Source organism: Aspergillus sydowii, assembly GCF_001890705.1.
Source record: "Aspergillus sydowii CBS 593.65 unplaced genomic scaffold ASPSYscaffold_2, whole genome shotgun sequence".
Classification (NCBI taxonomy): Eukaryota; Fungi; Ascomycota; class Eurotiomycetes; order Eurotiales; family Aspergillaceae; genus Aspergillus; species Aspergillus sydowii.
In genome coordinates, this window is record NW_024467860.1 from 2003863 (window position 1) to 2028171 (window position 24309).

The 24309-nt window shown below is 51.0% G+C and overlaps 9 protein-coding genes across 9 annotated transcripts; 3 read left to right on the forward strand and 6 right to left on the reverse strand.

Moving 5' to 3' along the window:
- Positions 1-459: 459 nt before the first annotated feature.
- On the forward strand, positions 460-6855 carry ASPSYDRAFT_55309 (guanine nucleotide exchange factor DCK1; the record flags this gene model as incomplete). Its single annotated transcript, XM_040849021.1, has 1 exon — positions 460-6855. One exon carries the CDS (start codon positions 460-462, stop codon positions 6853-6855), a length of 6396 nt encoding a protein of 2131 aa, XP_040706249.1.
- A 579-nt stretch (positions 6856-7434) lies between these two features.
- Positions 7435-10068, reverse strand: ASPSYDRAFT_196138 (40S ribosomal eS8 domain-containing protein; the record flags this gene model as incomplete). Its single annotated transcript, XM_040843722.1, has 6 exons — positions 10017-10068; positions 9497-9782; positions 8909-9436; positions 8665-8698; positions 8218-8505; positions 7435-8133 (listed from the first exon to the last, which is right to left on the reverse strand). Exons 2-6 carry the CDS (start codon positions 9568-9570, stop codon positions 7435-7437), a joined length of 1623 nt encoding a protein of 540 aa, XP_040706250.1. The 5' UTR covers positions 9571-9782; positions 10017-10068.
- A 306-nt stretch (positions 10069-10374) lies between these two features.
- Positions 10375-11374, reverse strand: ASPSYDRAFT_41113 (DUF2470 domain-containing protein). Its single transcript, XM_040846207.1, has one exon. It carries the CDS (start codon positions 11258-11260, stop codon positions 10586-10588), a length of 675 nt encoding a protein of 224 aa, XP_040706251.1. The 5' UTR covers positions 11261-11374; the 3' UTR covers positions 10375-10585.
- Positions 11375-11716: 342 nt separating this feature from the next.
- Positions 11717-12139, reverse strand: ASPSYDRAFT_28085 (uncharacterized protein; the record flags this gene model as incomplete). Its single annotated transcript, XM_040844472.1, has 1 exon — positions 11717-12139. The coding sequence occupies one exon, from the start codon at positions 12137-12139 to the stop codon at positions 11717-11719; it is 423 nt and encodes a 140-aa protein (XP_040706252.1).
- Positions 12140-13234: 1095 nt separating this feature from the next.
- ASPSYDRAFT_646811 (uncharacterized protein) lies at positions 13235-14036 on the forward strand. The gene is made up of 2 exons (XM_040850285.1): positions 13235-13800; positions 13872-14036. The coding sequence occupies exons 1-2, from the start codon at positions 13346-13348 to the stop codon at positions 13876-13878; spliced, it is 462 nt and encodes a 153-aa protein (XP_040706253.1). The 5' UTR covers positions 13235-13345; the 3' UTR covers positions 13879-14036.
- A 211-nt stretch (positions 14037-14247) lies between these two features.
- Positions 14248-17963, reverse strand: ASPSYDRAFT_86135 (putative plasma membrane phosphate transporter Pho87; the record flags this gene model as incomplete). The annotated part of the gene is made up of 6 exons (XM_040851612.1): positions 14248-14393; positions 14449-15226; positions 15276-15620; positions 15670-16885; positions 17030-17474; positions 17633-17963. 6 exons carry the CDS (start codon positions 17961-17963, stop codon positions 14248-14250), a joined length of 3261 nt encoding a protein of 1086 aa, XP_040706254.1.
- Positions 17964-18412: 449 nt separating this feature from the next.
- On the forward strand, positions 18413-19711 carry ASPSYDRAFT_28088 (uncharacterized protein; the record flags this gene model as incomplete). The annotated part of the gene is made up of 1 exon (XM_040844473.1): positions 18413-19711. The coding sequence occupies one exon, from the start codon at positions 18413-18415 to the stop codon at positions 19709-19711; it is 1299 nt and encodes a 432-aa protein (XP_040706255.1).
- A 208-nt stretch (positions 19712-19919) lies between these two features.
- ASPSYDRAFT_41116 (mitochondrial 37S ribosomal protein uS7m) lies at positions 19920-21534 on the reverse strand. The gene is made up of 3 exons (XM_040846208.1): positions 21135-21534; positions 20679-21032; positions 19920-20594 (listed from the first exon to the last, which is right to left on the reverse strand). The coding sequence occupies exons 1-3, from the start codon at positions 21450-21452 to the stop codon at positions 20160-20162; spliced, it is 1107 nt and encodes a 368-aa protein (XP_040706256.1). The 5' UTR covers positions 21453-21534; the 3' UTR covers positions 19920-20159.
- Positions 21535-22111: 577 nt separating this feature from the next.
- Positions 22112-23531, reverse strand: ASPSYDRAFT_143142 (calcium/proton exchanger; the record flags this gene model as incomplete). The annotated part of the gene is made up of 3 exons (XM_040841316.1): positions 22112-22184; positions 22244-23091; positions 23160-23531. 3 exons carry the CDS (start codon positions 23529-23531, stop codon positions 22112-22114), a joined length of 1293 nt encoding a protein of 430 aa, XP_040706257.1.
- Positions 23532-24309: the final 778 nt, after the last annotated feature.

Sequence of the window (24309 nt, forward strand, 5' to 3'; positions counted from 1 at the left end):
GGTGGCCGTCCTTACTGGATACCTGTCGTGTTGGTTACTTTGCCTCTCGTGGACTCCTGATTCTGCATCAAGCTCGCTGCTGTGCCGTGCCTTGTGATCGAGGGCTTTTGACTTTCTCATCACGGCCAGTCTCAGACACGAGAATCCTCAAAGCTGATCGTCGATTCTCTTCTACCTAGGTTTCAAGTATACCATACCGTAATTCTTAGTCAAGGATTGTATCGAATCAATCGGCACCGATCCGCACGGCGTCGGTTTTCTTCACATTACTTTCCAACCTCCCGAGTCCCGATACTGACGGTTGGATACCTCTGCATGTCGCGGCCCGTCCCCTTGATCGGACCAGAATTCCAACATACCTCCTCCCTTCGCTGAACTGCCGCTCCTCACATTCCTCAAGACGGCCCGTCGTGACAACTGCTGCGGGGTGCGCTCTGGCTCGCCGCATCGATAGCAGACATGCCCTGGCGGCCTCTGCCTCGAATTGCCTTTGCGGTCGCCATTTACCCCTTCCAGCCTTCCACCCCGGCCGACCTACCCCTAGAACTCGGAGATGAACTATACATAATTGAGCAAGGCGGGAAAAATGGTGAATGGTGCCGTGGCTATTTGGTTGCTCCGCCGTCTTTGCTGGCAGGCTTAACGAGCACCAAAGGTCAAACGCTCGAGGCGCGAGTCTTTTCGGGCATCTTTCCCCGCAATTGCGTAGAGATTCGTGAAGTGCTAGGTGACAGTGAGGGCAACAAGACCTTAACAAATGGAGACCGGTCAATTGGCGACAGGACAGAGGATGTGGATGTGGATGTGGATATGCGGAGCAGTCTAGCTTCTTCACAAGACGGCGAACATGCTGCCGGCGAATGGTCCGACGTTGTGATCGCAAAGAAAGAAAAGCCCTCGCAAATCTTCATCCAAAAGTCAGACGACGATGATCAGTCAACTCCACGAGGGGCACGGTCCAGCCCCTGGGCTATGATGCCACTTACCCCGGTCAATGTAGCCCCTCGGGACCCGGATGCGCCAAAGCCAGCCGCACCTGTTCCTATGCTCAAAATTGGCGACGAGACTCCTACATCGCTTGCGGAGCCATTGGTTGACGAAATCGCCTCGTGTTTGCGCGAGTGGCATTCCACCAAGCTACATGAGTTACTCCTTTCACAGCAATATCAGGTCGTGGAGGAAATGTCGAATATTGTCCAGGAACTTGATGACGCTAGACGGAAGCTTTTGTACAACGTTCTCACCTCAAAGGAGAAAGAGGCTCTACGGCAGGAGGTTGTTTGGAAGCTTGTACGAGGCAATAAACTACTTGGTGGGGAGGTTATTGTACGAGATCCCGAACAGAGAGGCCGGCTATTAACAGGCGAGGATTCCGCCGTACAATTGGCGAAGCTCCAGGCTGAAATGAGCATGCTTGACAGCAGTCCCACCCAGATTTCTGACGCCGCTACCCTCAGTCATCTACTTTTAGAAGTCAACGCTGTCTCGGGTAACACTCCTGGTCCCGTGGTTCTGGCCGTTTATCTATGCGCCCAGTCGGAAACAGGCACATTGAAGCCCTTATCCGAGACATATAACCTAGACATTCCGTCTCCAGAACAATTTGCCAACTCGGGTCAGAGCAACAAACTCAAGACGCTCTTTACCGAGCTCTCTAGTACAGATATCGGGGATGGTTCGGCAGGTGGCCCCAAGCTTTACCTTGTGGTGAACGTTAGAGCGCCAGAGGTAACTTCTGCAGGAAGCACCCCCGCCTTATCTACATCTTCAGCTTCTCGCGAAGGACCAGCTTCTCCTAAATCGCCCACCAATGGCAACTCTGTCAAGGGCCCGGGCCTGAAACCACGCCGCAGCATGATGTGGTCTTCCAAACAACGCAGCGCTCAGAGCTTAGAACAGCCAAGGGAAGCCACCAAGCCACCGCCTCAGTCTTCCGGGAGTACGGCAAGCAACAAGGCAGGCGTCCAGTCACCGAAAGACTCTACACAGCTTCGTACCATCGGTGTCGGTCTCCTGGAAGTCTCCCAGATTCTACGTCAAGATAAAGACGCTGAGCAGGTGGTCAACATTTGGTCCACTTCTGAGCGGAATGAGGATGGGGAAGGCTATACAGATGGGTTTGACACCTTGATCCGTTCGTTACTGCCCAGCTCAACTGGCAAATATGTGAGATCTGCTCGGGCCGCTCGTGTCCATCTTCATCTTTCCCCATTTGCCGATTCCGATTCAGACGCTTTGGTCCGGAAGAACCCAACAGTTCTGCATGATGTCGTTCAAACTAGGAGGGTTGGGTTTTCGCAGGCCCCATCTAAACCTAGGTCCGATATCTACCTCAGTGTCTCGCAGGCTACCTTCCCGGCTGAGGCACTTCTCTCACACCCTCATTCTGGCCAAATTCCGATGACTTCAAATACGGCACTTCGCAATCTGCAGCTCACTTTAGAGGTCCGCACCGCGTCAGGGGAACGAGTCGACAAATGTGTCTTCCCAGCTTCATCCAACCCAACCGCGCATACAGCGTGGAGAACAACTATCACCGAGAAGGGAAAGCCCTGGAATCAGACCATTCGCCTCAACATCCCTGCTGACAAAATCCCCGGCTCCCATGTGATTATGAGCATCGCGGATGCTCCCGAATTCCCGTTTGCGTTAGCTTGGATGCCTCTATGGGACAACCAAGCTTTTATACGAGACGGTCCCCATTCTCTACTGTTGCATGCCTACGATAAACACACTTCAAGCGTTGAGAATGGTAAAGGTGCCTATCTATCTTTGCCCTGGAGTGCCCTGGGCAAGAACGAATCAGCGATGGATGAGGCACTGACGGGTCCCCTCGCTACCCTTCACATCGACACGCATCTGTGCAGTACGGAATACTCACAGGATCAAGTTATATTGAGCTTACTTAACTGGAAGGAACGGCCCGTGGCTGAAGTCTTGGATACTCTGAAGAGAGTTCTTTTCGTTCCAGAAATTGAGATAGTCAAGCAGTTGAGCAGCGTTTTCGATGCCCTGTTTTCGATTCTCGTGGAAAACGCAGGAAATGAGGAATACGAAGACCTTATCTTTAATAACGTTGTTACGGTTCTGGGGATTGTTCACGATCGACGATTCAACCTGGGCCCGTTGGTGGACCACTACGCCGACAACCAGTTCAATTTCCCTTTCGCAACACCATGTCTAATCCGAAGCTTCCTCCGTCTCTTGCAGGCTAGCTCTGATCTGCAGCATTCACGCAACCTTCGCGCTACTTTCAAGGTAGGCCGGCATGTGCTGAAGTTCATCATCAACGCCCGGCAGCAGCAGAAGTTGAAGGAAGAAGGAATCGGTATCACTCGTGTTCAGTCAACCTTTAACAGAGACTTGCATACAATCTTCAAGTCACTAGAGGCGCTGATGAAGAATCCTTCTCCCGCGATGGTCGGTAATAAAACTCTTGTTGTCCAACACTTCCACACCTGGATTCCGGAGCTCTCTGCGGTTCTTAGCCGGGATGAAGTGATCATGATCGCATTGAGTTTCATGGACTCCTGTGCCGACGTGACTGGAATGTTGATTCTGTACAAGTTAGTTCTAATTCAGCACTACACTAGACTCGATATCTTCAGCTCCGGCTCAGAGAGAGAGGGTCTTGTTTCTAGCTGTGCCAATTGGTTGCATCCCTACTGGGGAGCCACAGGCGCTATTTCTGATCTCTACCGTGATCAGGTCCGTTTGGTATGCGCCATTGTGGCAGAGCTTTTGACTCAGCCGGATCCGCAACTTTACACCTTTATGCCGAAGATTATATCTTCGTACTACTCCATAATTCCCGACGGTGTGGATGATACCGAATACTTGTCTCTTCTATTCAGCAAATCCTTTCCTTTCCAGCTTAAGGCTTCAAAGACCAGTCAAAAGTTTGATGAAGTCCTCGTCGAGCTGTCGGCCATCATGGCTGCAACTGCAGCGATACCAAATCCCAAACGGTTGCGTTTGAAGGGTCTTGAACTTACCAATTTCCTTTCTCAGGCCTTCGAGGTCCATAATTCGATATTGAACTGCGAAGCGTATCCCGAGAATTGGTTTAGTATCCATGTCTACAATCACAGGGCGACGGTGAAGAGTCTTGAATACCTCGGGTCACTGATGATCGATAAGCTGCTGCCCGCTCCTGATGATGCAGAAACTTTTGATACAAGGGCGTGGGAATCTTTCTTCATGACACTACTGAAGGTCGTCTCAAGTGATGCTCTCGCCCTGGAGACTGTTCCAGAGCAGAAGCGGCGTACTATTTGGAAAATCGCTGGCGATGTTCGAGAACAAGGCGCAGATTTGTTGCACACTACTTGGGAAGCGATCGGTTGGGAGACTGGTGAAGAAGAGAGAGAGCGTTACGGACTCAAGAAACTTGGCGGTTACCAGGTGCAATACGTCCCGGGTCTTGTAGCCCCTATTATTGAGCTCTGTCTCAGTGTTCACGAGGGCCTACGCCACGTCGCTGTTGATATTCTGCGAACCATGATTATCAGCGAATGGGATTTGAACCAGGATCTATCTATTATCGAGACTGAGGTAATATCCAGTTTAGATAATCTCTTCAAGTCAAAGAATATGAACGAAGGCGTTATTCAGAAGCTCTTCATTGGCGAACTCCTTGCTCGCTTTGATGGCTGCGAAGCCTTTGATGAAGACCTCGCAAAGGCAGTCAAAGCTCTCATAGAGACTGTTGATGAGCTTCTGGATCTATTTGTGGCATCACAAGGCGGCTCAATGGCCGAGAGCTTGCATGCCCTTCGGCTAATGGAGTACATGAAGGATATGGGTCGGGAAGATATCTTCATCCGCTATGTCCATGAGCTCGCCCAAGGCCAGGCGTCCGCAGGCAATTTCACTGAGGCAGGGCTTGCACTCCAATTCCATGCGGACTTATATGACTGGGATCCGAGGCGGTCCCTGCCCGAGCTTGTCAACCCTTCGTTCCCCGAACAAACTCCCTTTGAAAGGAAGGAATCCCTGTACTTCTCCATCATTCAATACTTTGAAGATGCTAAGGCTTGGACACATGCGCTAGCTTGCTATAAGGAACTTGCGTCGCATTATGAAGATACGGTCATGGATTTCTCCAAGCTCTCGCGCGCACAGAGTTCGATGGCGAAGATCCACGAGTCCATTGCGAAGGAAGACAAACAGTTCCCCCGCTACTTCCGGGTCTCCTACAAGGGCCTTGGATTCCCACCTACGTTACGTGATAAGGAGTTCATCGTTGAATGTTCCCCGGCAGAACGCATGGCTACACTTATTGATCGCATGCAGAAGGAGCATCCCGCCGCGCAGGTGTTATCTTCCGGTGAAGTCCACGACTATGAAGGACAGTTCTTGTTTATTAGCCCAGTCAGTGTGCACCGAGACATGAGCCACCCTGTCTTCCAGCGATCCAAGATCTCACCGTCCGTTCGTGACCATCTCTTGATTTCGGAACCCACACGGTTCAGTTCCACGTTGAGGAGACATACTCGCGACGTAGACATCCAAGAACAGTGGGTGGAGAAGGTGGTTTACACGACCTCCGAACCCTTCCCCAACATTCTCCGGAGAAGCGAAGTGGTCAGTACCGAAGAGGTCGCATTATCACCCCTACAAACCGCCCTCGAACGGACCTGGCGCAAGACGCAAGAGCTCTACTTGCTGTATAGACGTGCGGCGTCCGGCGAAGATATGAGTTTGACAAACTTGACTGAAGCTCTTGAGCAATTGCTCGACCTAAGCTCTGCCTCGCCAAGCTGCGTCGCTCATTACCGTCAGTTTTTGATCGATGAGGCTGAAGACGACGAAGAAGAGGACGAGGGCGAGAATGCGAACACTCCCAAGCCAGTCGATCCGTTGAAAAACGCCCTTGCTGTGGCTCTTATTGACCATGCCTTGGCAGTCAAGCACTCCCTCGCACTATACTCGCGCCCAGCACATCAAGCTACCCAGAGCGAGCTAACACGTCGGTTTGAAGAAGCCTTTGCGCCGGAACTCTCTTCCCTCCGACCCGTCGAGGCTGCACCTCCAATGCCGCTTCAAAGACAGTCCCCAATCTCGTCAGAAAGCCGCCATGTGACTGCTCTGCCTCGGTCTACCAGTCCAGAACAGGAGTTGATTCGCGCCTCGCGAAAAAACAGTCAGATTCGAAGGCGAGGTTCACGGAAGCAATCTGTCAGCCAGCGAATCAGCATCATGAACCCTTTCAAACGTTCCAATCACGGAGGGAGCAACTCTGTCGCCACTTTACAGGGCCAGCCGAACGGCAAGGTTAACGGCCATGCTCGGGCTGTTTCGTCGGGCAAAGAAGAAGTTGACCTCGATGATGCTGCTACTGTTCACAGTCGAACGACGAACCAATCGCGGGACACGAACCAGAAGAGACGGAGTTTCTTCGGAGAAGTTTTGCAGAAGCACACATCCTCTCTGTCAATAAGCGCTAGCGCTGCTGGGGACGACAACGTGTCACATAAGAGGCAACGATCTCGCAGCGCCTCCCGTAGCGCTGTGGACAAGTCCACAGAGAACGTGAGCCGTACCACATCTCGTCAGAATGGCACCACAGAAGAACGATCAAATCCCTCAGCCACAAACCCCAAAGGAGGGTGGTCAACTATACCTCCAGTCACTGAGCACCCCCGACCAGTAACACGCAGCAGTGCAACTTCCAACTCGGTTCGAAGTCCTGAGTTTCGAAGCCCTGACGCCCACACCAACGGTGCTTCGAACCCCGGGGGACAAGGAGGTGTACGGGATTCCGTCATGAAACGCTTCAGCTTGCTCAAGGGAGTCGGGCGAAAAGCCAGCCGTCTTGATTTCAAAAACGAGCAAACCGTTCATGAAGAGTGATCCGCTCTTCACCCTATTGTTTATTTGTAATGTCTGGACATTATTCCTTCATTTCTTTTCTTTTTTCTTCGTTTCCACCGAGCATCATGTCTGTATAAACCTTTAATTGGTTTCGAGTTTCAGGATAAAAATTATCGCCTTTTATTCTGGCTTGCGTTCTTCTCTCCTTCACTTTTCCGTTGTTGATTAATTTCATTTACTCTTGGATATGAACCCATGCGGCGGCTCGCACATCGATGAAACCCTGATACCTCTTTCCTTCTCGTCTCTCCAAATCTATTTCCATTCGATACCTGTATATCTTTTATTGGCTGTTTCTGTTGTGATTTGGGACTGTACGATATCCTGATTGAGTATTTATATCACATGGACTTGGCTTCTTGAATTGCGTTTTCCGACAAATATATCTACGGAGTAGTACCGAACAGGATACATAAATATATTTATTAAAAATAGACAAAACGTTGACCATGACTTTATTGCAGCAGTTGAGCCATTATGTCTAGCTAGTCATCCAATAATTTTAGTTTAATAAATCCTTGCCGGTTATATATTATATATAGTACATTCCCATATCTCTCACTCGCTCATCGCATCAACCTCCAAATCCAAATCAACCAGCCAAGGCGCATTGAGGCCCTTATAATCAACTGTTACAACACTCGCATTAACAAACAACGTCTCCTCTCCACGTCGCAATGGCCTGCCAGACCCTGAACTAAGATCCACATACGCACCCCGCTCCTCCATCACATCCTCCCTGTCCCAAAACACCACCTCTTCCCTCTTAATTCCAGTCCTATTCCCGCTCGCAGGAAAATCCGAGCCGGATCCCTCCCACTCAACCCTTCGCGCCCCATACCCCTCATGGATATGCCCAAACACATGCACCGCCGGCCTCGCCCTCCTCACAGCACGAAACAGATGCTCACACCCAACACTCTGTCCACTCCCAACAACCTGATCTAGAATCCCATACGGCGGGCCATGTGTTATCATGATATCCGCCCCGGGGTAGTCCGGAACAGGTGTTTTCGCGGCTTGCCCGTAGTTAAACCGATCTTCGCTCCGAGGATACGCAAACGCCCACGCACAGAACTCGGGCGTGTAAGGATTCGCATAGACGGTGAATTGCGCCCCCGTCGACGGAAGGACGAATGTGCGGATTTCCTCTTCCATGTAGACTATTCCTGCGGATGTGACTTCAGGGCTTGTGTAGAGGGCTTTTATCTGTGCGGGGGACTCTAATGCTAATCCCGACCGCCCTGATATTGAGGACTCTGCTGTACCGGTAGCCGAGGGCAATGCAGCCAAATGGTCTCTCCCATTTTGTTCGCGGTAGCGGTGTCGCAGCCATCCGACGCGGTTGTAGTAGTCCTCGTCGAGTGTGATGTCGTGGTTACCGGCGATGACAATTTTCAGTTCGGCAGGGTGTGATTTTAGGAGCTCGAGCATGGATCTGTGTTCGGAGGCGAGGCCGACTTTGGTGATGTCGCCGGCGTGGAGCAGGATTTGGGCTGAGGGGAGCGGGTGCCTGTAGGGTGTGGAAAAGGCATTGGGACTGTGGGGAGGTGCAGGGGGTGTGGTGTGAGTGTCTGAGAGGAGCAGGAGCCGGGTTTTTGTTGTTGATTTGGGCATATTCAGGATGTTCTAGAAGAGGGGATGAAATAGGTTGTTGACGTGTTGAAGATTGATGGATGGAAATGGAGGGGAAGTTTTGAGATGCGGGGAGCCGTCTCGTATTTTCCTCCGAGGTCAAGGACTCGAGGCACAAAGTGCGTCAGACAAATCTATAAACCTATATCTTACTGGAACAGAATACCGTAAATCGTTCATTATCGAGCTCATCCTACATATGTAACCGCCTAGCCATGAAAAGCCGGTGCCATGAAGGTCGGTGCCATAAAGGGTCTTCGGTCAGGAAAGTTCTGAAAATTCTGAAGTTGCTAACTCCGATACCACACCCTTTTACATGACAATCAAGGCTTCACAAATAAATAAGAGGGAAAAAATTTATTTTTTGCGATATCTCTTCTCATTTACTCGCGTTTACTTGCGGATAGCACGCTGGTAGAACGCAAGCTCCTCACCCTCCAGGATGTAACCGTCCACACGGCCGCTCTGGCCGGGACGAGAAGCAATAACGGCATACAGACGACCAGACTCAAACTGTCTCTCGATAGCGGACTCAGTCTTTCCGGACTCGGCAAAGCGAGCAGCCTGCTTCTTCACGACGCTGTTGCTCTTCTTCTCCTCGGTCGTCTCGGTCTTGGCCTGGCGTCTGCGGCCAATGGGCTGACCGTAGTGGGCCTCGTACCATTGTCTGAAGGGAGCGGCATCGATCTGGACGACGGCGGACTTGGTCAGGGTGTTGGTACGGACAAGTTCGTTGTTCGAAGGGTGGTAGGCGACAACGATGACACGGGTCTTGCGGGAAACGCCCTCGGAACCCCACGAGAAGTTGCCAGACTCGAGGCGGAGACCACGGAACTTGCGGTTACCACCACGGGTGCGGACAAGGTGAATTCGCTTGGTGCCAATACGGGTGTTGGCGGGCTGGCGACCCTTCTCGAACGCTCTGCTTTGCGTCAATTTGCTGCCCATATAATCTTCTGGTACTTCAATCCATCCTCAATCATACCTCTTCTTGCGGTAGTGAGCGCGCTTAGCACCGGTGGCCGAGCGCTTGTGGCGCGAGTCGCGAGAGATACCCATGTTTGCGGTCGATGTGTGGGACTGTTCAGACAGAATATTAGCACGAGTCGAGAATGCAAGCAAGCGAAGCTGTGTAAATTCAATATTCGGTTGCGTGCAATTCTATCTTGACGAGCGGTATTATCGATGGCCGATGAGTATTGCTGTCGCTATAGCAATATCAAATCCACAAATTCCCCCGGCAAAAGGTTCGAGACAGAAAAAAAAAACTTCTTGAAATCGAACCCCTCAAATCAGTCAAGGCAGTGACAACATCGAGATAGTCCCTTTGCTCTCCAGTCGTAAAGCTTCCTCTTCTCCTTTCTTCTCCTCTGTAGAATCGATACCGGTTGACGGGTGGAAATTTGACAGGCCGAATTGAAGGCGCACCGACAGTCGCTCGACGAGATAGAACCAACGGAAACCGAAAAAAAAGATTCACAGCAGCGATAAAAGAAGATACTCACCTCTAATCTTGCAGCCCTTCACCAGGAACGCAGCGGCAAGGGTTGTCGTTTGGTTGTCGGGGAGTTGAGTGCTTGTCGTCGGCGATCGTGGAATCCGTGTGTGTCTCTCGCTTGTCGAAGTTGCCCTATTTTCGTGGGCGCTAACCGATCATGGCTAGACCCTTGCCCCGTGACCTCGTCTACACCTTTCCATTTGGGGCTAGGCTAGTCGGCTAGTGCCTTAATTTTGTGCCTTATTGTGAGGCTTACATAATTATCCTTGGCATCGATTCAGTCCACAGCTGGATTCTCCGACCTGGCGAGCCGCTTTAAATGTTGCTGATAACTGGAAAGAACAATCCGACTACCAGGATAACCTCATCAGTCCAATTCCATGGTTCATTGCCTGCATCCCTCTTTGGGAGTATTACTCATAGTCTAGCACAGCTCCATAATGAATACACATTGACCGCTCCACTGAATCACCCATACAGTGACCCTCTTAACAGCCAACAGCCATTTTTATTTACTCCATATCTACCTTCTACTTCGCCGTCTATGTACACCATACAACAACACGACGCCGTCAATCAAGTACTCTTCTCATGCTCTCCCTCATTCTCAATCCTCTTCACCTCCGCATCAAACCTCATCCAAGCCGGAAACCCCTCCACAAACCCAAGCACAATCCACTTCCACCAGAGTCCCGAAAACAGCTCAACTCCATGCTTCCTCAGCCTCATCCAGCCCAGCAAAACGACCGCCTCGAATGCATGCAAGCCCGCAAGAATCCCAAAGACCCACGGCTGCCACTTGACACTAAACTCTGTAAACCCAGGAGCCCTGGTCCCCAAATTTAAAGTATCGTAGAGCACTGATCCGGGTTCGAAATTCGCGCGGCGCGAGTATGCCACCAGTGCCGCAAGGCAGATCGCGAACCCGATTATCTGTGCGCCCTGCGGTGGGAGGTAAGTGGTGATTTTTGTATCGGAGAGGTCGAGCCGGCGCAGGGATTCCTTGTGCATGGCCACGACGCGGGCGCGTGTGTCGGACACGGAGGCGAGTGGTGGTGTGAAGGGTATTATATAGCGGGAGCCCTGAGCAGATATGATCATATCTGTGAGGCGGAGGTCTTCGAGGACTGGGGATTGGGCGGCGCGCGGGGAGACGCCGCAGTAGGCGCGGAGGTAGAGGGAGAGAGAGCGGGCATGGTCATTGTTCATGTGTTTTATTATGAACGCCTTGCGGGATTGGTCGTCCGCCATTTTGGAGGAAGGGGTTGGAAGGGTTGTCTGGGATCGGGAGTGGCCAGGAGTGACCGGGAATTTTGACTTGTGAGCTTCCAAGTTGGAGAAGAGTATACGACGGCTTATCAGCCGCCAAGACACCTCGGCCCATCGTCCGCATCTGCTCCACCAGAACGTGCTCCGAAGTCCCGAATACAACTAAATCTCGTTTAACCATGCTTGATAGTGTGAACTATGTTTTATATTCGATTAACGGATCTAGAGCTAATTACAGGAGAAACTTAAAACACTAATAATGCCAGGATTCGAACCCCCCAACAACCATCACGGTATTAACAGCGGAACGGTATCTCCAACAGTAACGCGGGAGTTTCATAAACAAGACATCATAACTCGTTAGGAAAAGGGACCTCCTTAAAGCACGGAGTGGGATATCGAGCTTCGGTATTCTTAAGCACTATTGTATCGACAACGTTAAGTCCTATTCATTTTTTTCATGATCGGCGGGTAATTCAAGGCAGTTTGGAGGCAAGAGGGTTCAACATACAGTAAAGCCAGAGTCAAGTCACCATGGATTCTTGCCTTGAGATCAACCTCAATATCCAAGTTGACGTCCAGCTTCAACTTCAAACCGTCCTGCTCGTCAATGTCCTTCTTCTTCTCCTTGGCTGCCGGTTGCTTGTCTTTGCTGCTTATAGTCTGCCCGGGAGGTTGGCGCGCTTGCACTGCTTTGCCTGAGGTATCCTGGCCTTGGTCGTCTTCGTCGGAGAAGTCATCCTCATACTCGTCATCATACTCGTCATCATACTCGTCGTCGAAGTCGTCCTGCTTTTCATCATCCAGGGGCTCGTCCTTGATGGGCGTATTTCTTTGTTGTTGCTTCTCGGCGGTCGCCATTGTAAAGAGAAGTGGAGGTGGTGGTGTAGGGAGAGGGTTGGCGGAGGAGTGCGTTTGTAGATGTATCGGCAAGCCAAAGAAGCGCAACCGGGCAGAAGGGGAAAACTGAAGAAAACAGCAAAAAGCCAGCGGCCAAATGACATAAAATACAGGGTATATTAACCAAAACGAAAATAGAAATGCTCGGCTGGGGTCGATTGGAGGGGGCCACGATGACTTCAGTGGTGTTGCGCCGGCCGCTCATATACATACGTCACCCCCTCAGCACCACCAGCACCAGCATGCATCATTAGCAACACCGAATTAACAATCGCGTATAAAATCGGTGACGATTAAAGCGCGAAGGAAAAGCGATGACAACATCTTGCATCCCCGTCCATACTCCGTCTCCACCTGGGTGTCTGATCCATGATCCATGCAATGTCCCTGGCCGAAAAAGCAGAAAAAGCATGCGTGTAAGAAACATGCAACCCAAGGATCCGCCCTGTCAAATCTCAGGAGATAATTAAAAAATAACGGGGTGGCAAGCCAACTAATTTTATCCAACCAGGCAGTGTCGCTAAGTGGTACCGACTGCCAACCTTGGAACAGTCTGGAGAAGATCGAAACAAATGCAGAGCGCGGGCCAGTCGTGATTGGCTGGCTGGACATCAACTCATCTGTGCTCAAGCAAGATTTGCAACGGCGCAAGAAAGAGGATTCTGACGAGTGACGACGCCTAATCTACTCCATAGCACGCGCTACTATGGGGTCGGCACCTGCACCGATCTGACAATCCCTGCTGCGAGGACGTCATGTCCAGCCCACTCCCTGCCCCGTCTTGTCCTTTTGGGGGGCTTCGATTTCCTCCAGCCTACTCATGCTGTGGTGCCTCTTTCATCATAGCTTCCCTCACAGATATTGCGGTCAAGATCGGACCAGCTATTCTGGGAACAATGACGCTGTTCGCTTGTGAAGTAATTCTTATTAACCCTACCCATTAGATGCAGGTTGCAGAGCTGAAAGGGTTATAAATAATAACACATAGTATTTGGACGGAGGAGATCCCCTGTGATACCGCATACTACCCATCCTTACCCACACGCTTCTCCGTGCATCCCATCTCCTCTGCCCCATATACGCTACATATACCACACCACCCTCCCCCCCCAACCTCCTCTACAACCATCTCCTCTTTTAGAACCTCATTTTTAAGACCTCTTCACCATGGCCGACCATTCGAACCAAGAGTCCGACCAAGAGTTTGACCAGAACCAACCGGCTCCCGAACAAGCCCCCAACCAAAGCCCCAACCAAAACGACTCCGACACAGAAGACATCCAGCGTCCCGAGATGGAGCGCGAGCCCGAGCAGCCAAAACGCAGACGTCCAGCCCGTCAACAGCGCCGCCGTAAGCCGCAATCAGACGGCCCTCTCGGCGGCCTCGGCGGCGTCGACCAGGCAGGCGAGCTGGTGCAGAACACAGCGGGCAATGCAGTGAACGGGGTCACGGGGAGCGCGGGCAAGGCCGTTGGAGGCGTTCTCGGTGGAGGGCAGAGCGAGGGAGAAGGGAAAGAGGGCAAGGGCAGTGATGAGCAATTGAGACTCAGGCTGGATATAAACCTTGACATTGAGGTGCAGCTGAAGGCGAAGATCCATGGTGATTTGACGCTCGGATTATTGTACGTCTTTTCCCCTCCCTTACTATGTTCCTTCAAAGGAAACTGGGTAGATATGCTGACTGACTGATTAGGAATTAGTAGTTGATGGTCTGCTGCCTTACGGCCATGAGCCCTGGTGATTATTGATTGGTGCCGGCTCGATATTGTCACGTTGTCCACGAACTTTCAGCTTTGTGTTTTGGATTCGCTTTTGCGGTGGATTGGCTTTCTAGCACTTGCTCTAGATCCCTTCTTCTTTTTCTCTTTTGGCAATTCGCCTCGCTTCATTTTACCGTTTAATACAGGCGTGTCATTTGTTCTATCTTGACGATTGCATTAATTGTATTCTATGTAAAATGAATCAATAATCCAGATGCGACCTTATATATCCCACGACTCAAAACAAACCTGAGATCTAGTATACGTGGAGAGAATGGTACATTGTAGAGAATCGAGGAGAGAGATGTTCTATAATCCGGCAACACGCATCAGTCCATAGCCAATCGTGACGACCACTGCCCATGACATCAGACTGGCAGGGATACCCCGCGTGAGGAAGTGTCGCACTCGCAAATAGCGCTGGCCGGTCTGCGGCACCTCCGTCATAATGGCGGCTAGAACATTTGTTAGTCTTGAAACGTGAAAACAACCAGTAAAAGGGACACATACTCATATTTGGGAATCCACTTGTCGGCAGAGCCATGGCAATTGAGCACATCAATGCGCTAGCCATCACCAGCAAATTAGGGTGTGGGTCGTCCATACTGACGCCAATCTGTCGCACGAGGGGAAGCATGATCAAGGCTGCGACAGTGTGCGAAATGAACGACGCAACAACCAGAATCAATGCCGAAAATGCAATCAGAACTCCATAGAGACTGAAATCTTCGACCCGCTCCCGGATGCCTTCTGCCATGGTTTGCAGCAGCCCCGAAGACGTCACTGCCTTACCGAGACAAAGCCCGCCAGCAGCGAGAATGATAATTGTCCATAGGAAATTGTTGAAATCCTCCTTGTTCAGAATTCCGGTACCGAAAAATAGCACCATTGGGATAATGGCAATCACGCCCATGTCGCCAAACACATGCTCGAGTTGATGGCTGCCACACCATAAGCCAATTGTGGTAAGAGTGACAATACTAATGAAATATTGTAGGCCACTGAATTTATCTTTCAATGGCTTAAGGGGCACAATTGTAGTATCCCGGCCTGGGCGGAAGGTAACCAGTAGAAGCACCCAGATTAACAGGATCGAGATAATGCAGACAGGCAACGAGATGAAAAACCAAGTACCCCAGCTGATGCCGGGATACATGTTCTGAAGAGCGATGATGTTCTGCGGGGAGGCAATTGGTGACGCTGCACCGCCGACATTGGCAGCCAGCGCAATGCCTAGAACCAAAGCTTTGGCAAATTTAGAATCCGGCGGAAGGTTGCGCAAGAGAGGCTGCGGCTGCATTAGCTGGAGTCCACTATTAGATAGCGAAAGCACTGACCTGAATAATTGAATAGCAGAGAACCGGGGAGGCTACGTTGCTAATCCACATGCTGAGAAACATGCTCACAAACATGTTTGTGAGCAACACAACACGGTGGTTAGACCCGGCTTTACTCAATACAAACATCGCCATACGCCGCGCAATGTCATGTTTGGATAACGCCGCAGCTATGGTGAAGCCGCCCAAAAGTAGCATGATAACAGGAGTCCACATAGAGCTGAAGACAACAGTGGTAGCCTCTTTCGGTCCCAAACGCTTATACGGCTTCTCGTCTGATTTCATAATACCGAGTAGCACGACAAGAAACGGGATAAGCAACGAAGTTACGAAAAGTGGGATAACCTAGCTTGTGGTCAGCGTGTTCAGATAAATGGCAGCTATCAAGACTCACCTCTGTGGCCCATAATAAGCTCACGAAAATGAGCATCGCCAAACAATTTTGCTGTTCTGGCTTCTGCATGGTCGGCACCGAGAGCAGCACCGCGAAGACAACTATCACCACAACAAGAGTTGCAAAGTTTGCGCTCCAGAGCCATGTTGGGGCACTAATCACTCCAAATGGTGTCCGGAATTCCTTGCTCGGAACTACCTGCTCATCACCCTGTCGGCGCGCCTCTGCAGGATCCTCGTCGCCTCCTAGGAGAGTCCGGCGAATACCAACGTTGGCGGCCTGGGCTTTCCTTTCAATGCCAATCATTTCTCTCCATACAGTATTCCTTTCCCAGACAACGTGCTCTCTAAGATGCAAGCGAAGCTCGCGCTTGGCCAGAGACAGGTCGCCATTCGTAGTTAAATCTGCATATAAAGTCTCGATCTGGTTGATAAATCCCTCGACTTTTTCCATAGTCGGGTTTAGGAAAGGGTAGGCAGAAGATACGGTGGAGGCCATGTACTCCCGCCGCAGATTTCGATCAAGGGTCTTGTCGTACTTCTTCAATGCCTTTGAAAATCCAGTCTTATTCAACTGGATATACGACTTCAATCCACAGAGAGAAACATAAACAGCAACGATCCGTTTCTTCAGGGAAGCTGCTGAGTTGTAGAGATCTAGCAACTTCGGGTCGGTGGTGAACTGATCGGGCTGGTTCCCGCGCCTATTAAACGTCTGACTGTTATGGCCGTACCTAGACTCTGTCCAGATTGAGCTTCTCATATCATCGGCGTGGTCATCATCGAAGTGGGCGCTGTGTGACTGGCCTAATGCTGGACGTGCAGCGTCGTCATCGCTATCCTCGTCATAATCGTCAGCAGCCGGCTCGCTGGTCGTGCTCTGGCGTCTTTCATGATCAAGGCCAAAGTCGGCTGGCTGATCTTGTCCGGACCCCGTACTCATCCTTCTCCCTTTGGCCATGCCATCGTGCATCGGGTTCATGTTGGCTCCATCTGCCTTTGCTGTGTAATCCTCTGCATCTCTCATAACATCTTCAACCTCCGTGAAGATATCCAGCTCTTTCGCACGGTAGAAAGAGCGTATCTTATCTAGCTCCGCATCGAGAGCCTGCAGAAATATTTTATCGGCACTTGGTGTATCGTCGAGCAAAGGCGCGGACTCGACGTCAGTCCCATGCTCATTCACTCGATGGGCCTGTTGTTCCAGCGAATATATCCTGTGCCGCGAATACTTTATTAGCATGGTGTTGATCAAAAGCTACACAAGCACGGCAATCATGTCACACGTCTCCCAAGGATCCAAGAGGGAAGAGGGGAATGTATAACGGGACAAATAGCCACTCGGGGAGTTTCCAACGTACAGTTTCTTTAGATTGCTATAGGCGATATAATACGCACTCCAGTCCGGAACAGCGTTGAACTGGATGCTGTGAGAAAACTTCATCTTGGGGGTTGTTGTGTCGCAGTCTTCGGTCTTTTTAGAGCGACGGTGAAGGGCCTCTACCCAGTAACGGACCTTGACGGGCTGGCCCCAGCGGAGACGACCTGACGGACGGTGGCCTGTTTTCTTAAAGGGTTGAGGTTGGAGGGAAGGTTGAGGGGTTCGAGACCCGACTTTCGTGGGCTCACTGTGTGGGGTCCCCGTGGTACGTCGGGCGGGATACTCGACGAGCTCGATATCTTGCGGACCGGGGTTCACGCGGATTTCGTCAGCCGGGGCACTCGTCGCAGAAGCGAAGCGTGCCACTCCTTGTCTACCTGCATTCGACGACACGGTGTGCGGTGTGGTCGGCGTGAATCGCTGGTCTGCGGTCGCCGCTCAAATAGTGGAGATCAGACAAGGGACAGGGACTTAGCAACTGGAACTCGAATCTCCCAGCATGCGCGAAGATAACGGGCATTCAGAACTCGTGATTACGGCTATAGGGATAACTTCTGCGCACTACCGAAGCTGGAAAGCTCACTTTGCAAGAGATTTGCAAGGATGGACGGAGCTCGACTTCCTGGCTTTTGGCTTTCAGGTGCACCGCCCACGGGTCCAGCAGGTTGCCTGATCGGGACTAGCTTCCTTGGCCACGACGGACTGAGTACGTATCGACACCGGACCTCCACCATGGTGGCCCTCAGGAGGGGACTTTTCTGGCTCAATGCCGGGCTATCGAAATAGATTAAGACGTCGTCTATGCCATCTTCGCTGGTTTCGACCACAAGTGCAATCTCGATGGCGTCGACCGGCGCGGCCAGCTGAGCCCTAGAAACTTGGAATATCTTCAAGATGTTGGCAGTCTTTGTCATTTCGAAGCAGGCTTATTTTATCCCATGTCTCGGCATACACATCAAGTGCTGTTCTTATAAGTGAAATGGTCGCGAGGGCAAGGCAGCCGTTTCCATGATGGTGTTCCGACCGCGGCTCTAGTTCACTGCGTCGAAGCCAAAAGGAGCGTATGCCAGGCACTTGATATGAGTCGGAGTGGTTACTGTGGCTCCAACGCATCTCTTCACATATCACTCTCACAACTTGCCTGCAGATAGACTGCGGACCTCCTTCCCATACGTTACACTTACAAGAGGGAAAGCGCGAAGAGCACCGAGTCTTCCTACTTTATATTGAACCCTGGAACTTTCTGACCATCAACATCATCCGATTGTCATCAATATCACTACTACCACACTACCTACTGTTTCCGTTGTTTTTGCATTCTCATTCTCAGTACTATATATCTATTTCAATCACCGACTATAGCATGGACACCGAAGATATTTTAACGGACACCAGAGATATTGTAAACGCTGATGGCTGGAGAGAATTTCGTGACCGTGTACAACGTGTATTCAGCGCCCACCCCGTCATAGCGTTTGGTTCCCATTCCGAGCCCGGGGTATCTTTGGGGTCATGGCGATTTGCATTCGCAGACCTCCTAAACTGGGCAGATGCCGTTGGCTACAAAGATGAAGCACAGGGCACCCGTGACCTAAAGAACATACTCGGCGAAAACTATCTTATTAACAATAATGTCATCCACCAACTTGCCAGAATAAATGCTTTATTCATGGACCTAGAACTCGCTTCGCGCGGCCTGGTCGAACACAAACCAGATGCCAATTGCAACCCCCATGAAAAGAGAAAAAATGAACAGAATGAAGGGGAGGAAGGGGGTGAAATAAAAGAAGGGACGGGACGGAAGAGCGAATCCCAGCTTAAAGCACACGTCCTAGACCTCTACAAAGTGTTCGAAAGCGCCAGGAACCGCCTTTGGGAAACGTCCCATGACCTTGTGCAACATGCCACCGCCATGACAAAATCGTTGGATTCGTCGTATGAGAGCTTGACGGAACGCGAGTTCGACTCCGATGAACTCCGTCAGTTCGTGGCTTCTGGAGAGTGTGATGCTATGGGACCTGTTTCCGGAGAATCCCAGCTTGGGGGATTTACAGATTATGAAACGGGTAATGAGCAGGAGTTCAGCACCGGAGAACCCCAGCTCACGGAACCCATTGATCATGAAGCAAGTAATGAGCAGGGACCTGACACCGGAAAACTTCAGCTCGCAGAACCCCAGCTCGAGGAATCCACAGATTATGATGCAAGTGATGAGCAGGAACTCGACTCCGGAGAATCCCGACTCGAGGAACCCATGGATCATGAAGCAAGTAATGAGCAAGTGCACGACACAGGAGAACCCCAGCTCGAGGAACCCATGGATCATGAAGCAAGTAATGAGCAGGGACCTGACACTGGAAAACCCCAGCTCGGGGTATCCGCAGATTCTGAAGCGCGTAATGAGCAGGAACCTCCGGCTGATCCTGAAGAATTCCAGGAAGGGGAACCAACAACCTCTAAATGCGTAAGTAGCGGCACTCGACCATCACTGCATGGTCTCGCTCAATATCTCCCGTACCTGTCTAACCAGAACCTTAGGGCTGCCTTTGTGGCTAGGTATTGGCCGAACGCCGACGTTAACCTAGTTGGTTGCGCCAAGTGTAGTCATCCCTTTTGTCAGGCTTGTCCAGTATTCTGGTCAGAGCTATATGCAACAACATGAGAATGTATTGTTACTCCCGTTTAGTATAGCTATTAGATAACGTTGCGGATTAGTGGCGAGTTGACTTGGTATAAACGGACTTGGGGTGTGATTCTGTCTTTGGTGCTTTCCACATGTTGCGCTGTGGTCGTTTTTCAGCTGTGCTCTGGATATACCACAAGTACTACAATTATATATAGGACCACTACTATACACTGTGCACTTTTAGTTCCGTATAGACAGCATGTGGCATTATAGCACTTGCTCACGTAATTGCTTAATTGTGGTTCAATTATACACATCCAACATATAAAAAACAAAATGCTCAACAAAAACCCTATTCTTATAAATACAAAATATGGCGGCAGATACAACGGAGGGGAAAAAAAAAAGGAAAATAGAATAAAAATTACCCTATCTAGCATCCTAGGAGTTTGGAAGGAGTAATTCCCAACCAGGAACTGCCCGCCTAGAAACCCTTCCCCCTCTTGTTAGCCTTCGCTCCAATATTCACACGACCCGCGATACCAAGCTTATGAACACCGTCCCTCTTCTCCCAGACACCGCTCCTTCCCTCCGCAACGGCAACAAGCTCGTTCGCAACGCGGTGCGCGAATTTAGCGTCCCGCCGCTTCTTCGACGCATCGATGATCCACCCAATGGCGGCCCTGCGGCGCTGGCGCTCCGCGAGCGCAACGGGGACCTGCAGCGTTTGGCCACCACCGGCGATACCCTTTGCATTGTGTAGTTTGATGAGCGGAGCGACGGAGTCGACGATGAGGGTTAGGTAGAGGATCGGATTGAGTGGGAGCTGGGGGGTGGGAGGACCGGGGAGGAGGGGTCGGTTAGGGTTGACTTGGGGCGCTGGTGAAGAGCGGAGGTGGTCGAGGATGATGGACATATTCTATATATCCAATTAGCCACTGGGCTCTATTCTCACGGCGCTGTCCACCCAGGACATGACTCAGGCTTGAAAGAACGAACGTACCTTTTGCGCAGCCGCCAACTTCCCATCCTGCATAAGGTTCTTGGTAAACTGCTCGACGACCGGCTCATACCGGTACCGGAAGTTCTCCGACCGCGGAAGTGACTTGGGCGCCTTATACTTCAACCCGGGGGCCAACTCCTCTGGTTCCTGGGTGGCTTCTGAAATCATACTCTGGAGCAGAGCGGCCTGCTCAGCATCGGAAATGGGCCCCTCAGACCCAGCACCAGTTTGCTTCTCAATCTGCAGACGACGAGTAGACGTCGAAAATGAGCGAGACCCAGAGGGGCCCTTGTTCATCTGGTCCTGGAATACCTTGGGTGCGTGCTTCTGAGCTTCCTTATCGCGGGAGAGGATCTGCGTGACACAACAAGTACGTTAATCTCAAATCCCAGATCCATTTTTTTCTTTCCCCCATCAAGACGGAAACATCTGAATGTCTTGTTTTCGAATGCATACCTCTGAAACCATCGTCCCCTGCTCCAGCTCCGGGCTTGACGGCGTCCCATCACACCTCTTCTCCTTGTCCATTATGTTATTGATCTCCGCAGCCTCCTGGCTAACATGCGGCAACGGATCAGCCGCGTGCTCTGCCTCTTCCAATTTCTTCTTATCGTCGGATCCCGAAGAGTTCCATCGTCGCTGGGCGCCGGATCGTGTGCATGGTGCGGCGTTGGCTCGAATAAGAGCGGATGCGATGGGGCGCTGCGTTGTGGTGGGTTGGCGGAAAACAGGGACTGCCGTCCTGGCGGCAAAGAGGTTCAGCCGTGGCGGCATGTTGGGTATCTGTATCTGGAATTGGGTTCTACAAGTGTGTAGAGCAAGATGGGTGGTGAGTGATGTCGGCTCGCAGGCGTTGATGTTTCCTGTCGGCGAACGATTTTCCTCTCCACATGCGCTTAGTCATCCACCGGTATCCTAACACTGCATGCCGCCAAGAATTCTGCGTCGATGTGAAATCATAGGTTTCTCTTTGGACCCAAGTAAACAAGGCACTTTTGTTTGATAATTGCGGAAAATTACACCCACGACTAAGCTAATACAAATAAGAGAAGGCGCCATTAACCGGCTGGAGCGGTACGAAATTCTCAAATCCAGTTTAACCACCCACTTTCCATCCCAAAAGCCAACATACAGAAACAAAGTTAACTAGATGAGCCCTGAGGACTCGCTGTACACGTATGATAACTGACCCGCAGTGCAATAATTAAGCAACCCGGCTGAATCGGGTAATCAAAAGGAAAAGAGGCGTATCAAAGAGTGTTGTTAGATCTCTGAGCAGATCAATCGGCCAAGTGCATTAAACTAAAATGCTTCTTGGCATTTTGGAAAATAGGGGACGACACTGAGTAGTATGGGCCATCCAGAGCGTCGTCCGAATAAGTCCGAAAGCTTTCGAGAATGTCTCGAGATTATGCTCGACACAATTGCGAAATTTAAGTGTGGAAGAGAGCGCCATCGTTCGGGTCGTCCGGGTATACCCAGAAGGCAAGTGCTAAGATCAAGTACCTGTACCCAATTAGTGAGATTGTTTTATAATGATACAATAGCAGGGTAATTCAACTTACATTCCCAAGCACAGGCAGCCTTCAAGGTAATTGGACTTGCCGTCTTGAATGAGGAAAGTTACGACCAGGCCCGAGATGAAGAAGGCCACGGTCTCGAAAATATGGAAGTGGAGGGTCATTTCGACATTCATAATCCAGCCCAAGATGACGAGGAACGGAGTGACGAACAGAGCAATCTGGAGACTGCTGCCGATAGCAACGCCAATGGCAAGATCCATCTTGCCCTTCCAGGCGACCACAACTGCAGTCACATGTTCCGCCGCGTTCCCGACAATGGGGATCAGAATAAGACCAATGAAAGTCCGGGTCATGCCAGTCTTTTCCACAATGTTATCAATGCTTCCAACCAAGTAATCGGCGCAGATGGAAACAAGTACAGTCACAAGGATTAAGGCAACGCTAGCGGCCCACGGGTTAAGCAATTGTTCCTCTTCGTCCTCCGGGACGCCCTCTCCTGCGGCTTCGGGATCTCCAGCTGTCTCATGGTTTACTTCTTCGAAAAGTTGCGAGTGCGACTTTAGTTGGAAGAAAAGGTAGATGATGTAAAGAACGAGAAGGATGATGGCGGTCCAGTGAGACAGGAATAGGATATGTTTTTCGGTCGAGTCGGACTCGCTGGACGTCAACGAAGCGTAGAGGGTAGCAGGAATAATCAACGACGCGGACGAGACGGTCATCAGAGACGACATAGTGGATGCGACTGTGCTATTGAAAGTTTGCTCCGGATAACGGAGGCCGCCAACCAAGAAACAGCAGCCGAGAACGAGGAGAATGTTGGAGAGGATGCTTCCAAGCATACTGGCTTGGACAACACGGATCTGGTTTTCTTTCAGGGCAATGATGCTGACCTATCCACGAAATCTGTTAGTCCAAGACCCGCCCGGATAAACAAGAGCAAGAAAGAAAAGGGTCATACAATCAGCTCAACAGCATTTCCAAATGTCGCATTCATCAGTCCGCCGAGTGCCTGGCCGAGGGTTGCAGCCAATTCCTCCGTCACGAAACTGAGCAGCGAAGCAAGCGGGACGATGGCGAAGAAGTTCAGGGTGAAGACAGTTACGCTATCCCACTTGAGAGCACCGGAAATGATACCCAATGGGACGAAAACAAGAAGAACATTGACATAGTCGCGGATAAGCACCTGCCAAGTCAAGTGCACAGCATGGGACGGCCAGTTGGTCCAGTGTCGCTCCGGCTTTCGCTGGCCTGGAGTGCCGCGAGAGTCGCCAATTAGGGCATCCTGCTCGTTGGGCTCTGGCAGGCCATTGCTTGTTGAGAGACCAGTCATCCTTCTTGATGGACCCCAGGAGTGTCTTTTGAAACTAGAAAAGATGTTTGGCGATGCTGGCCAAGTAGCGCAAGTGGTGTGTTAGCTTAGGACGGTCCTCGGTCTGGTAAGTTCTCAGAAAAATTGGCCGAGGCTGATATGCGTATTAAATGCTAAGCGATCCGCAGTAGAGGANGGGAAAGAGGCAGAGAGAGAGAGATAGAGGGAGGGAATTGAAGGAAAAAACAAGCAGTCTGGGTTAATGACAAAGATGAAACAGCAGCTTAAAGAGAGTGTGATTCAGAACACTGAAAGAGACCAGCAGTGTGGATCCTTGCAAGACAAGAGGAAACAGAACCAAAAGTTAAAGCAGACATATGATGGAGGGAGGGGAATCAAGGGATCAATCCAACGACAGGAGATGAAGATCGATGGTGCGGTTGAGAAAGAGAGATCCGAGTTCAAAGCTTCGGATAGAGTTGGATGGGGAGCGGTACTTACACATTGGAGAAGCGACGGTGGCTAGGTCGGGTGACAAGAATTCGGCAAACGTCGAAGGGAGGAGGATTTGGGCTGGGCCAGTCTTGGAAGGTCGGGAGAAAGAGGTTCCTCTGCTTGGTAGCACAGGAGATTAATGGTATCACGGAGGAATCAGGGTCTCGAGGGTGGATGAGTGTGAAGAGCACTCCGTGGTTGGCATGCGCCTGTGGCTGGAAAAATTGACTTCATTGCTGGGTCCTCTCGTCCCATTGGCCGCATTCTCAAGACAAGACCGAGCGATGCACTGGAGCTACTGTGC

Excerpts from the sequence above, each read along its gene's own strand:
- ASPSYDRAFT_41113 (XM_040846207.1), bottom strand. The coding sequence starts at position 11,260 with ATGGCGGACGACCAATCCCGCAAGGCGTTCATAATAAAACACATGAAC.
- ASPSYDRAFT_646811 (XM_040850285.1), top strand. The coding sequence starts at position 13,346 with ATGGCCGACCATTCGAACCAAGAGTCCGACCAAGAGTTTGACCAGAAC.
- ASPSYDRAFT_41116 (XM_040846208.1), bottom strand. The coding sequence starts at position 21,452 with ATGCCGCCACGGCTGAACCTCTTTGCCGCCAGGACGGCAGTCCCTGTT. Across the intron at positions 21,033-21,134 it reads AGGGGACGATGGTTTCAGAG|ATCCTCTCCCGCGATAAGGA; the intron begins GTATGCATTCGA and ends TGTGTCACGCAG. Across the intron at positions 20,595-20,678 it reads AGTTGGCGGCTGCGCAAAAG|AATATGTCCATCATCCTCGA; the intron begins GTACGTTCGTTC and ends TTGGATATATAG.